This window comes from Pristis pectinata, chromosome 5 (assembly GCF_009764475.1).
Source record: "Pristis pectinata isolate sPriPec2 chromosome 5, sPriPec2.1.pri, whole genome shotgun sequence".
In the NCBI taxonomy this organism is placed as follows: domain Eukaryota; kingdom Metazoa; phylum Chordata; class Chondrichthyes; order Rhinopristiformes; family Pristidae; genus Pristis; species Pristis pectinata.
Genome location: NC_067409.1, coordinates 37,406,613 through 37,421,510, shown reverse-complemented (window position 1 = coordinate 37,421,510; position 14,898 = coordinate 37,406,613). Strand labels below are relative to the sequence as shown.

The 14,898-nt window shown below is 40.0% G+C and overlaps 1 protein-coding gene across 1 annotated transcript in view; it reads left to right on the top strand.

Moving 5' to 3' along the window:
• Positions 1-6,499, top strand: part of mindy3 (MINDY lysine 48 deubiquitinase 3) — a 105,347-nt gene extending 98,848 nt beyond the window's left edge. The window contains exons 14-15 of the mRNA XM_052016617.1: positions 3,329-3,400; positions 4,251-6,499. Of these exons, the coding sequence (XP_051872577.1) occupies positions 3,329-3,400; positions 4,251-4,400 (222 nt within the window). The 3' untranslated portion in view covers positions 4,401-6,499. The remainder of the gene's footprint in view (positions 1-3,328; positions 3,401-4,250) is intronic.
• The last annotated feature ends 8,399 nt before the right edge of the window (positions 6,500-14,898 follow it).

The following is a 14,898-nucleotide window of genomic DNA, read 5'->3' as shown; positions in this document are numbered from 1 at the left end:
AAAAATCTGAGGCTGGTGTCTGAGTTGAGTGAGCTGTTCACATACAAGTCATGCAACAGCATGATATAGTCACACTCACAGAGTCATATCTAATGTACATTGTGCCAGACTCCTCCATCATAATCCCTCGGGTATGTTTTGTCCCTCCGACAAGTGGCCTTGTGACTCCTGAACATTGACTCTGGTCCCCATTAAGCCTCATGCCATCAGATCAACATGGACAAGAAACTTCTTCCTGATTATCATTGCCTTCCCTTCCTCATGTTGAGGACACCATACATTGTGTTTGTGAGGCACTACCATCATACTAAATGGGACGGACATTTAATAGCTCTGGCAACTCAGTTGAGCATTAATGAGGCATTGTTGCCCATCAACAGCAACAGAAGTCTGTTACACTGGAATCTATAGTGTAATGGCCTGGCAAAACCCTCACTCTACATTACTATACAAGCCAAGGTATCAACTCTGGTTCAATAAGGAGCGCAGAATGGTATGACAGGAGCAAGAACAGATGTACCTAAAATGAGATGCTCACCTGAAAGCAAGGGACAACATGCATGTGACCAGCAAAACGAGCATGCATTAGGCAGGTTGGAGCAATCTCACAAGCACCTGATCAGATCAAAGCACAGCAGTCCTACCACAGGTTGTTATTAATGAGGGAGAACAATTAGGTAAAGGTAGGAGGCTACAAGAACACTGTCATGTGCTGGAAATGTAGAAAATTGTCCAGGTATATCTTGTCCTAAGAAAAAAAGACGCATCCATTCAGGAGTCTACAATTCCAGAATCATCAAAGATGGTGGAGAAATAAGTATAAAAATAAAAATTATAAAAACAAAAAAATATGAGAAAATAAGTCACTTGGCGCAGGTTACCCAACCTCTGACTTGTTGTTGTTGCCATAGTATGTTAATGGTGCAGGGTTCAGTGATAGTAATTCCTTTGAATATCAGGGCCAAGCATGTAGGCTGCCTCTTGTTGTAGATGGCTATTACCAGGCACTTGTGTGGCCAGAATGATTTTGCCATTTTTTTCTGCATACGCAATGAACTGCTTTATTTTCTGTGGAGGTGTGAATGGCATTAAACAGATGCAATCCTCCTTCCAACCACATGAGGAGGTCATTGATAAGCAGATGAAGATGGCTGGCCCAAGGACATTTCCCTGAGGAGCTCCAACAGTGATGTCTTGGTTCTAGGATGATTGACCTCTAACAGCCACAACCATGTTTCCTTCGTGCAAGTTATGACTCAATTATTAAGCATTTTCTTCTGTGTCCACTGATTTCAGTTTTACTAAGGCTCTTTGATGCCACACTCGATCAAATGAGGACTTCATGTCAAAAGCAATCATTCTCAACTCTCCTATGGAAATTGGGTTTTTGACCCATATTTTTACCAAGTATTTGATGAGATCTGGAGCCTAGTTGTCCCAGCAGAGCCCAAACTGGGTATCAAGGAGCAAATTATTGATGAGTAAATGTAGCTTTAAAGCACTGTTGGCTACACATCCATTGCTTTGCTGATAATTGGAGTGAATGGGTGATAATTAGCTGCAATGGTTAGATCTTTCTCATGGAAAAGTATTCCATCATGTTCCTATTTTGTGCATTTCCACCATCTCCAAAGTCCAAATCAGGAGCATAATGGAATACTTTTACCTTACTGAATGAGTGCAACTCCATTACACTCAGGAAGCGCAAAACCATCCAGGAAAAGACAATCCTCTTATTATCACGGTATCCATCACCCTAAGCATTCATTCTCTTCATTGCTATTGTAGTATTGCTGCAGTGTATTGATCTACAAAATGCACTGCACTTACTCATTTAGGCTACTTCATCAGTTCATCCCAAACACATGAACTCTACCAAAGGCCGCAGCATCTCAGGACACCACTACCTGCCGATTTCCCTCCAAGCCACATATCATCCTGGCTGCAAAATAAATTGCTGCTCCTTAATAACTGCTGGTCTAAATCCTGGAATTCCATTTTGGGATTACCTTCACCAGAAGCACTACAGAGACCCTTGAAGCATAACACTTTACAGCGCCAGAGACCCGGGTTCAATTCCAGCCACTGTCTGTAAAGAGTTTGTACGTTCTCCCTGTGTCTGCATGGGTTTCCTCCGGGCGCTCCGCTTTTCTCCCACATTCCAAAGACGTATGGGTTAAGAAGTTGTGGGCATGCTATGTTGGCACTGGAAGCATGACGACACTTACGGGCTGCCCCCAGAACACTCTACGCAAAAGATGTATTTCACTGTGTGTTTTCAATGTACATGTGACTAATAAAGATCTTATCTTAATGCCTTCTCAAAGCAATTAGGGATGGACAATAAATGCTGGTTTGGCCAGCAATACCACATCTTTAAAAATGAGTAAATAAATATCCAAAGCAAACATCTTAATCTTTGAGTGGTATTTATTAATTTATATGTAGCAATTAACTGAACAGATCCTCCCCAGATTACAAACAGCTGATTTAAGGCCAAAAAAAAGGAACAGATAATTAGGCTATTCGGCCCATCGAGTCTACCTCCGCCATTCGATTGTGCTGATTTATTTTTTCCTTCTCAACCCCATTCTGGCTTCTCCCTGTAACATTTGACACGTTTACTAATCAAGAATCTATCAACCTCTGCTTTAAGTGTACCCAATGACTTGGCCTCCACAGATGAATTCCACAGATTCACCACCCTCTGGTCACAAAAGAAATTCCTCCTCATCTCAGTTCTAAAGGGATGTCCTTTTATTCTGAGGCTGTGCCCTCTGGTCCTAGGACTCTCCCACTACTGGAAACATCCTCTCCACATCTACCCTATCCAGGCCTTTCAATATTAAGGACACCTCGTATATATGAGCAAGTGTTTGGGAGACCAGTGGAATAGATGGGGGCAGATTTGCCAACTTCTGCAGGGCTGCAGTCATCTTCTGACAGGAGGGAATGGGACATTCCTGTGTGCCTTCTCTCTCCATATCACCAGCCCACAGGTGCAACAGAAGGGGGCTGGGAGCGCTGAGCAGACTCACTTACTCATTCAGTGAGACCAGCTGGTGGCTGCTCTTCCCACACCTGCTTGCTAGCCCATCACCGCTGTTTGTGTGATCCTCTCCCATACAACGTTTCTGTTCATTTCCAACTTAGCAATAGTTCGCGTTCCAAACAGTTCACAGGAACTGTCGTAACCTTAGGACTGCCTTATCTGTCAAAAGCTATTGATTTAATCTTTGTGTGTAATCAGAAACAAAAGATATATGTTCCATTTTGGAAAACAAGTGCAAAATCCACATTGAAGTCTCCAACTTTGCTGTATTTTCAGGAATCTACTATTCCGGAATCGTTTACTGTTTATCACTACAATGGATTGAAGCAGTCCAACCACAATGAAAAGGTAAACCAAAATACTCTTTAAAAATCTGTAATTCCTTTCACTTTAGAAGTCATTGGTTTGAATGTGTAAATAGTACTATACAATGGTTATAAAAGTTATGTCTTATAATGGTTTTATCATCTATATTAATCTCACAAATAGCAAAAGGATGAGCTACCATACAGCTCTTTCTGTACAGCCTTATATACCTTTCATTGAACAAAGTCATAATCGAATCAAGTAATTTTAAGGTTTACTTTTGGCAACAATTTCAGAGGAATATTAGGTGATTCAGTGCTCCACACAGCCCCCAGAAGTGGTTACGGTACATTCTCCACTAAAGGAAAAACAGGTTGATTAAACACTTCTACTTTATTACCTTAAACAAACCTTTACCAACCACTGGGAGTAATTAAGACTCCACAGAGAAAGAAAACAGGCCACAATGACCTTTTATCATTCATCAGGCCTCTTAGCTTGGGAATTGAAATAACTCTCACCTCTTATTTTGGAATCCTCATGATCTCTTTCTCTTTCCTTTCATTAGCTGTGTACTTACAGGTCAAAAGATTAAGCATAGGTTACACAGCTGTCCTTAGCATTAAAAAGTTTAATGATGAAAGGCTGTATACTGTGTATGTGAATGTCCTTCTACTCATGAATGTTTTATTTATTTCACATGAAAAAGACACAAGTTTATTACATGTATTTAACTATGCTGTCTCTGTTTAAAAATATAAATTAATTGTATTCTTTTAAAACATTGTATTCTTTTAAAACATTGTGTTAAATGTTAAAACGCTTACATTTTTGTTCGACCAAACATTTCAGCTTGTCAGACTAGTAAAATAACATGTTGTTTCTTCAAAAGGTTATGTATGTCGAGGGAACTGCTGTGGTTATGGGCTTTGAGGATCCAATGGTGCGAACCGATGACACTCCCATCAAGCGCTGTTTGCAAACAAAATGGCCATACATAGAGCTCATGTGGAATACAGACCGGTCACCTTCCTTAAACTAATTCCAGAAAATCTAAAACCAAACAAAATTCCAAATATTATAAGCTGTACTGCTTTTGAAATCTATACACAATTGCTGCTAACTGGAATGTAGTGTCCATGAAGTCCTTAAGAAACTATAGACCTTAATTATTCTACTAATTACTATTGATAAAGGTCCAAGTCACTGTCTTTCACTGCTAATCAAAAGATTATCCAAGGAGAAGGCTTACATGCTGTCAATTTGACTGTGCTTGAGGGAATTGTTTCTTATATCATCCTGGAGATTGTAAATCTACAATTCTTTAAAATAATGGTTTATTAGGAGTAAAGTGCAGGTTTGGGACTTGGAATTCTGGGTTCAATTTGTGCCACTAAAACTACAGTGGAGCAGGACTCCTGGCTGATAAGAGCCAAAACTATAGATCCCAGTGAGATACGAGAGATCCTAAATGGATAGAAACGAAATTCCAAAACAAAATGTATTTCTCCAAAGATTTTCTGTGAGCTTGAGATAATTAATTATTTCGTACTGTAAACATCTTGGGCATTTGAAAAGTCCAATACATAACTTATATTATTCTCAGCTCACATAGATCCTATTGAATTTAGGAGATGGCACTAGCTGGAATTTCTGGCTTAACATGGGAATGCACTCAGAATTGCCACCAAAAATGTGATTTGAAGTAGGGATGGCAGGTGAAATATTTACCTATCTCTGCCCATTCTCCCACACCACCACTACTGTAGAATTTGTGTCAGCTTTTAAATAGTGGCAGCTCACTGAAAACAGATTCAGTCTCAAACTGTGGAGGATTTGAATCAAGCGCACTAATTGTAAGTTCAAAATATTTACTCCCTTCAAAGGTAGAGTGTTTCTCCAGAATATTCTTAGGGAATGTTTTAAAGGCAACTTTTCACCTAAAGAATCATTTTGCAGAGCCCAGCAAAATAGTTCATTCATTTGGATGTTTTGCCTTATGTCGCCAAAGTACCCACCACAGATGATGCCCCTCAAGAATAATTCATTCCCATATAGTGTGCATAATTAGACAAAGTTCAATTCATGTTGGAGTTATTCTCGTTATGTTCCAACTGATAGTAGAAATGCTATGAGATCTCTTTTGTGATGTCAGTGGAGCACATCTGCTCAGATAAATGCTTTTCGTAATTGGTAGGAGTTAATACAAGATTGCATGCTCTGGGTCATAGGTGTAATTGGGAAGGGAAGGGCCAAATTATATTGAAAGTATACCCTTCCTCCACCCCACCCCATTCATCTAATTGCCTTGTAAGTTAAAGTACATGATTTTTAACTTTAATGCAAACAGGATTGACAACACCCTGTATAATTGGGTGTAGTTGAGTTTATTTATCTTCAGCAACCCACAAACTTAACCAGTGACAGTGACTAAAAGCTTATCTTTTACAGTGATCTCTTGTTAAAAACAAATTAATTGGATATGTTTGGGAGAGCCATTTGCTTAACTTTATTTTACTTTGTGATGCATTGCATATGCTTTTAACTACCAGCTGAAACACTGGGTATGTGGCTCTCTGTAACATACTGGAATTCTGTAGTTTACATTTATGAAATGTACCACAGTGGAAGCCATATAAAGATGAAATATAAATGCAAATTGTGGCTAAATAGATGATACATTCTAGATCTACTCAGTGATTAACACAGCTTATCTCTGAAGTCACCCAGCTCTCTTGTTACATAATATTGCCAAGATTAATTTCCTTTTGTGTCAAAATTACACTGTTTGCCAGTGTCCATGTGTATTTAAATCCTGCTTGTTGTTAAATTGCATGAGAAATGAACAATTTATTGCCCATAAAACACTAGAGTTCTCTTATTTATTATGATTTGAAAGTTGGCCTAAAATAAAAATATGGTTGAAAAATGTTTTTGATTTATTTTCTTAATGCTCTGGGGAGCTAATTTTATGACTGTTTTATTACTTGTTTCTAGGCTGAACAAAGGTATTGTAAAATTACTTTTCATTGATTACTAATTTTCCAAAACAGTAATTTTATCTGTAAAGGATATCTTTAGCAATAAATGGTCCATGTTTTGGTTTATTGGAGAATATTAAAATAATTCAGTTGATTCTCGAAATTCTCATTTTGTGTTTTTGTTAACAGACCAATTTGGAACAGTTTTCCAAGGCAGCAGAAACCAATGGACCCACAGTGAAATATGTCACATTTATGTAATGTCTAGTACAATAACGGTATCGAATTAGACGACTACATATAAGATATCCCTTAAAGTTAAGTGGAAAAAATTTGGCTCTGGGGTCTTTCCCTAAATATGTATGGGAGTATCAGCATGCCAGTCAGACTGCCCTCTGATATTTCATTCCTTTGACTGCAATGGAACTGAATATAGAGAGATGAGTCCAAAAGACAGGCAATACACATACAGATATTTAATAGTTGATTAAAGGTGTACTCACTTCTCCACTGCTGTGGTGCCATGTTTGTAGTGATCAACTTGTTTATTCTATAAGGCATTGTTGATCCTGAATTAAACATTGAGATAAAAACAGACAAGCCTTGAAATGGAATTTTACCCCTTTGTGACGCTAAACCAATCCCATGTGTAACGCTGAACTGCCTTTGGTTTCCCTGCAAAAAAAACAATTTAGCCAAAAAGACCATTGAAACAGCCCCTTCCACCTGTGCTGCTGCTTTCACAGAGCTATAGACTTGCACCTTAAGGTCTCCTTATATATCAATGCACCTGAGGTCCCTGCCATTTACTCTTACTTATCCTAACAGAACTTGACCTTCCAAAATGAATTTACCTTCACACTTGTCTGGATTAAATACCCCTGGCATCACTCCACTCAACTTTCCAGCTGATCTATGTCTCACTGTATCTTTAAACAACCTTCTTCATTATTTGCAACTCCACCAATTTTTGTGTCGTCTGCAAACATACTAATCATACCCTCTACGTTCATATCCTCCAAGTCATTTATATAACAAAGGTGGCAGTTCTGGTCGCTGCAGTGCACCACTTGTTACAGATTTCCAGTCACAAAAACACCTATCCACCACTACTCTCTGCCTCCTTTCCCCAGCCAATTTTGGATCCAGTTCACCAACACGCCTTACGTCCCTTGTGCCTTAACCTTCTGGACCAGCCTACCATGTAGGACCTTGTCAAGAGCCTTACTAAAGTCCATATAGACAACATCTGCCGCTCTGCCTTCATCAGTCTCCTTGGTTATCTCCTCAAAAAACTATTTTAATCTCCCCTGCATTAAATTGTGCTGGCTCCTCCTAATCAGTCCCTGCCTTTTCAAGTGAAATAAATCCTGTCCCTCGGAATCTTCTCCAAAAATTTGAGTGATTCGATGAAGACCTGGCAAAGGGAGTTTAATGTGGGTAAGTGTAAGGTCATGCACATCAGTAAGAGCAATCAAAAAGCAGATTACTATAAAGGGAGAGACTTCAAATGAGTGAAATTCAGAAGGATCTAGATGTTCTACAGTTCTACAAGTGCAAAGGGATGTGTGTGAGCAGCAGGGTGCTAAGCCCAAGACTCAGTCTATCAGCCGGTTTAGCTCCAGATCTGGAGCCTGAAATTATAGTGGTGCAGTCTGAGTGCCAGCAGTCCATTGCACCATTGTTTACTCTGCCCTGAGAGGTTACCTGGTGTGCAGATTCTGGACATTGATGTCCACTCTCACCAAGTCTTCTACTACTACAGCCTCTCAGGCTAGCACATCCAGTCTGCTTTTTCAGTTGATGCTAGAGAGCAGTCTGAAGCTGACCCAGCTAGGGCAAGATCTTCTCATGGGTCATCAAGGGCATCTGTTTGTGATCAAAATGAAAAAGAGAAACCAGCCAGATTGCAGCCACAGAAAAGTGCCACTGTTATGTAGGTAGCAGCAGGAATTGGACCCAGATACAATATTGTGAAAGGCACTAGGGTGTCTTATGATTTCTATAGTTATATTTTTCAATATACTGTATTTTCAAGATGACAACTCTATTGCCAGATATGTCCCACTGGTATGGCAGCTGTTGTCATTACTATGCCTCATTTAGAACAATTGTTGTATGCCATGTGCTCAAGCTAAACCTTCATTGTGTCTGCACAATCGTTTGTGTCTCTTGTAAGGGTTTTCCTTTTAAAAATCATAGCATCACTCCAGCAGGTCACATATTGTGAAATATTTTAATTCATACCACTGCTGCCATGTTGTTATCACATTGATTGTGTCTGACCTTGAATGTGGTTCCTATCCCTGCTTGTATTGCTCAAACTCTTGTTGTCATAGTCTCTGAGGGAAGAAAATACAAGAGGCGGAGAAATTTGAGAAAGGTCACATACTGAAATGACACATCTGCTCATCATTGCTACTTCTCTAGAACTTCCATATTACATGGTGGATTAAAAGGAGCAGGATCAAGGAGAGATTTCACAGAAGTGATGCCTTGTGGAAGTAAGTGTAATGCAATGTTTAATCAGATCTAATTGTTGTGAGCTGAGTGAAGCAGCCCTTCTACCACTTATACTTCATTTTTGACCCAATGTTTACCTTGAAACAAGCAATTGCTGTAATGGATTAATATGAATGTCAGCTGAAATCTCATGAGTGATCTCATTGCTGAATGATTGTGCATTTAATTGTCTACAAATGTTCACCAAAGAGATTTATGTAGGGTGTGGTGTCTCTGAAAACCCGACAGGAATAGGCTGTTCACTGACAGTACATCTTTGCCTCCTACCCCAAGCTACCTAACCTACCTTGCATGGTCATGAGACACCCCCAGTAATAAATTGGTGCAGATCTGTCATTACATAGGCACCCATTGAATAAGCATGTCATCAGATAATCATTGGACAAAATGCTTACTGTTGGTTGCAGCACATGCTGTGAACTTCAGAAGGTGTTTGAGCAGCCTCTGGGTAGTTCTGAAGTTGCTCAGTTAGGTCTCCCAATATCGTCAGCATGCTGCTTCCAGTAACAGAAGAAGCAAAGAAGTCTGATGTACTCCTTTGTTATACTGTGACATTCAATGACAGTTGTGGGTTGCACCTAAAAGCTCCAAATTATGGCAGCAAGAGTGGAAATAGGTTTGGGCAAATAATGACATCATTAGATGTGCACTCTGATGCTGGAAAAATGGCAGAAGTACTGATGAGACCACCACATGGGGAGTTTCCCTGTCCAATTTGTTGAAAGACACCAACTCAGATGGAAATGAACACTAGAGCAACCTTACTCCAGGTTAAAAACAAACTGCTGGAGGAACTCAATGGGTCAGGCAGTGTCTGCGGAAGCAGAGGGATGGTCAACATTTCAGGCAATTAATATTTAAAAAGCAAAATGAACAAGTTATCAGAGGAGTAATTCAGAGGTGTGAATTTAAATCCCACCATGTCCACCAGGGAAATAATAGTTAAAACCCCTCTCTCATTACTCAAGGTTAACCCATTTTATGCACTGCTTCTACGTTCAAAGTGGACACCACACAATCCAACTTCTGGAGTGCTATCATAGAACATGGGAACAGTACAGCAAGTAAACAGCCCTTCGGCCCATGATGTTGTGCCAAACTAATTAAGCTAATGATACCTACTTACACTGATCCCTTCTTACACTTATCCCTCCATTCTCTGCATTTTCATGTGCCTAAGAGCCTCTTAAACGCCTCTATCGTATCTGGCTCCGCCACCACCCCTGTCAGCACATTCCAGGCACCTTCCACTCTCTGTGTAAAAAAAACTTGCCCTGCACATCTCCTTTGAACTTTCCCCCTCTCACCTTAAATGCACGCCCTCTGGTATCAACATTGGAAACATACAGCAGGCCAGGCTGCATCCACAAACAGAAAGTGAGAGGGAATATTTCAAGTCTGTGGTGGTTCACTAACACCTGTAAAAGTTAAACAGATTAAAGTCGCAAAATAAGTAGGGAGGTGAAGAATCTTTGTGACAGGGTGGAAGGCAGGAGAGATTCAATGGAAAAAGGGATGATAATGCAAGATGCGTGAGGGCACTAATGGGAACAACAGATCAGTTTGGAGAGGGTGTAAATGAGGAAAGCAGGAATATAAAAACACCAGTAATGCTGATTATATGCAAGCTTTGAGCTCAGAGTTGGGGTTGGAAGGTTGCAACTGGCCAAAGCTGAAGATGAGGTCTTATTTCAGTAGAGAGCGCAGAGACTCAGAATGGGAGTGGAACAGAGAATTAAAATACCGTTGTAAATACTGAGTGAGTTAAGGCACGAGTAAGATTGGTAATGGTTCAGAAGCATAGTGATTAAATTACTAAACTAGCAACTAGAGCCTTGGACATCGATCTGGAAATGAGTTCAAATACCACCATGACAGCTAAAGAACTTAAATTCAGGTAATTAAATTAATCTAGGATAAAAAGCTAGATCCTTCATGGTTATCAGGAAACTAACATCTGGTTCCCTAACATCCTTCACAGAAGGAAATCAGTCATCCGTACATGGTCTGGCTTACACGTGACTGCAGACCCACCAGACTTTGCCTCTTCTGCACAGGGGCCATTAGATGTGGACAGTAAATGCTGGCCTTGTCAGTCCCATTCATCTCCCATGAATGTAACAATTAAAAATATTCCTGCCACTTTGATGATTGATCAATTTATACCTCTTTCACAGTATTAGCAAACACGAGGTGTGGCAAAACTCACATGAATCAATGTGCACTGCTCAATTTCAAAATGTAACGACAATGATAAGTCAGTTGTGGCTGGGTCAGCTTTCCTTGCACGGTTCTTGCCCTTATATCTGGTTTCATGGCAGAGGTGTTGCAGTTTGTCTGAAAATAATATTCTATCCTGTTGTTTCCCTTGGGTGGTCTAATATGACCATGTGACTTGCCAGAGAACAAAGGAACAACCAAAAAAAAAATCAGTGTTGGATTGCAAAGACCTAAGCAGAAAATCACAGCAAATCTCTGGAATTAACTCAAAAGGAATAAGAGGAAAGAAGTAAATTCACCATGAAATGAGAATAACCTCCCTCAGTGTTTGCAAACTCTTAGTGGGTTTGCAACTTGATAGGATAAGGTTCCACTGAGCTGTCCAAGAAGTGGTGTCCCGTAGACACATTGGTGACTGATGTAAAACAAAACTTTGAATATTCTATGGAAGTAACTACACATTTCTGTGCATTTGAGGCAATATTAACTTGGTTAATTGACAACTGCAAGGTAGGTTCTAAGAGTATTCAGTCTTTTGCAGGGTGATTGCAAAAGGTCCACAACTACAAAACAATTGTACTTACAGCCAGATATATATTTGCAATTACAAATCAACACTTACACAGAAATCTTTATTTTTACGGTCAAAGACAGACATTATCAGCAAATACAACCCACATCAATATGTCAGCCACGAACTAAAAATATATGCCTCATTACTATTAGATCTTGCACTGCACAAAATAATTGTTACTTTTGACTTATGGCCTGTAACTTGCTTGGGAGGCATGGGTTCATCATGTGAAAGCCTTCAGAAAAATTCATAGAATGAATAAAAAGTTATAAAGACAGAGAGTCAAGCAGCACAGCAACAGGCTCTTTGGCCCACTATTTCCATGCTAACCATGAAGTACCCATCCACACTAATCCCATTTACCAGCCTTCTATGCCTTGGTGATTGAAGTGCTTGTACTGAGCACAAAGGCAGTGTATTCCAGATTCTAAACCACCCTCTGAGCGAAAAAAATCTTCCCTAGAGCTCCTCTAAACCTCTCACCCCTTACTTTAATTCTATGCCCTCTGGCCTTAGACATCTCCGCTATGAGAAGAAGTTTCTTCCTATCTATGCCCTCAATTTTATCTCTCTCTTCCGTTCCATGTAAAACAAACCCAGCCTATCCAGTCTTTCCTCATAACTGAAGTGCTCCATCCCAGGCAATACCCTGGTGAATCTGCTTTGCACTCTGTCCAGTGCAATCATATCCTTCCTATAGTCAGCAACCAGAACAGCACACAGTACTCCATCTGTAGCCTAATTAATGTTTATATACTTGCACCATAGCCTTGCTGCTCTTATATTCCATGCTCTGGAAAATGAAGCCAAGTATCCTGTATGCCTTCTTCATCACTTTTTCCCTGTGCTGCCACATTCAGAGATAATTTAAGTTTTACAGCGACATTTCACTCTCCCTTGGGCCCTACCATTCATTGTGTATGCCCTTCCCTTATTAGCCCTTCCAAGATGCATCACCTCTGATTTATCAGTATTAAGTTCCATCTGCCAATGCTTTGCCCATCTTACTAACTCATCAATATTGTCTTGTAGCCAAAGACTACCCTCCTCACTGTCAATAATACCACCAATTTTTGTGTCATCCACAAACTGATAACTCTTACATTCATATCCAAATCATTAATGCATATGACCAGCACCAGTCCCTGTGGTACACCACTAATCACAGGCTTCCAATCACAAAAACAGTGCTCCAACCTCATGCTCTGTCTCCTATTACCAAATTCTACACCATCCAAGTCTTTCACACTAAGGCAATCCCCGTTAGTATAAGGGAAGTTGAAATCCCCTGCTACTCTAGCTCTTTTATTCTTACGTCTCACAGTGATTTGCCTAAACATCTGCTCCTCAGTCTCAAGCTGACTACAAGAAGGCCAATAATATACCTCCAGCAAAATGATCACCCTAATTTAAGACTAATACTGTACCTACAGCAAAATGATCACCCTCATCAGTCTAAGCTCTGCCCACATGGTCTCATTTGAAGACTTCTTTGATATCCTCCCTTATTAGCGTACTAATAGACTCTTTAATCAATATTGCAATGCCATCTCTTCTTTTACATTCCACCCCTCCCTCCTGAATACTCTGTACCCTGGAACGTTGAGCTGCTTGCCCTGTCTTTCTTTCAACGATAGCAACAACATCATTTTCCCATCTGCTAATCAATACCATAAGTTCTTACTAGTCAGATGTAATTCAGCCTTGTATTCCTCCTATGTACCTTATCTTGCCTATGTATGCTCCACCTACTGGACTGAGTTACTTGTCCTTCTATATTTCACTGTACCTACTCTGTGTCCCACATTCATTACAACTAACCTTCAATTCATATGCTCAATAGTGCATTGCATTGGAAGTCATCTGGAGAGTACAATCTTCGATGTTACCTAGTTGCAGGACTTCATCCTTCATTTTATCTGTGCTGTTCATAACAATGAGAACCATGACCTCTGGCTGCTTGATCTGCCTCTTTAGAATGTCCTGCAACTGTTCTGTGACATCCTTGGCCCTGGCATCAGAGAGGCAATGCATTTCATGGATTCAAGTGTACAGCCGCAGAAGAACATAACTATTCTCCTGACTATCTGGTCACCTATCACTATTACCTTGGACTCTTGCTCTTCTCCCCTCATGCAGCTGAGCCATCCATGGTCTTGGCTCTGGCTGGAATCCCCAGAGACATATTCACTCCCACCATTATACAATATAGAGAAACATTTCAGGTCTGAGGTGTACTTTGAGTTTACTGTCTTTGGCCAGTGCTCAAGCTCTGAAACCTAGCACTCAAGCTGGCTGAATGAGAGACACATCCATAGATGTAGTCATCCAGTCTGGAAGGAATGTCTCAGAACTCCCAATTACTGCAGGCCTTAAAAAACATGGAACTGAACTCCTCCGCCATGCTTTTAATTTAGAAAGGGGGTATTAAAATATAATCAAGTAACTGTTCCCACAATACTTAAACTGTAAAAAAATGAAAATATTCATGAATTGTCCACCTGATTGGTGCCAACGTCACAATATCCAACCAAAGGCCAATGATGAAACATTCCCACAGGCCCTCCTTACCAAAGCCCCCTCACTCACCAAAGCCCACACTCTGACGCCGCTATACTCAAAGGACCACTTTGAAAAAGTTGTTTCTTCTTTGCTCTCCTGCTTTCACTTTGACACTAAACTGATCTTATTCTCTTTTAACTCATTTTAGGCACTATTTACACAAAAAAGGAGACTAGGCTATCCAATTTCAAGGCAACAAATCTGGAAACACTCAACAGGTCAGGCAGCATGTGTGGAAAGGGAAGGAGAGCTAAAATTTCAGGTCAGTAACATTTCACCAGAAATTTGAAAAGTGTTAGAGGTTAACAGGTTAAAGATGCAGAAGAAATGGGAAGGGCTTGTCCCTTCTTTAAAAGTAACTTATTTCCGAATCCGATATCCTCACTACTACACCACATCTTCCATTTTTCTATGATGATTATTACAGAAATATAATGATATTATGTATTTTAAAGTTGTTGTTTATGAATTTATAATCATTCCATTTTGAAGTGCAAAGAGTTTTTGAAAGACCCAGATATTGGTCGAATAGAGGAGTTATCTGCTTCCAGTAGGATGAAATAAAACTGGTAGAATCCAACATAGTGCATGGGGACTCCCGTCACATTGATACATACTGAAAGATCATGACACATGTGCTCACAATCAGGCTATGAAGTACACCTTTCACCTTGTGATAG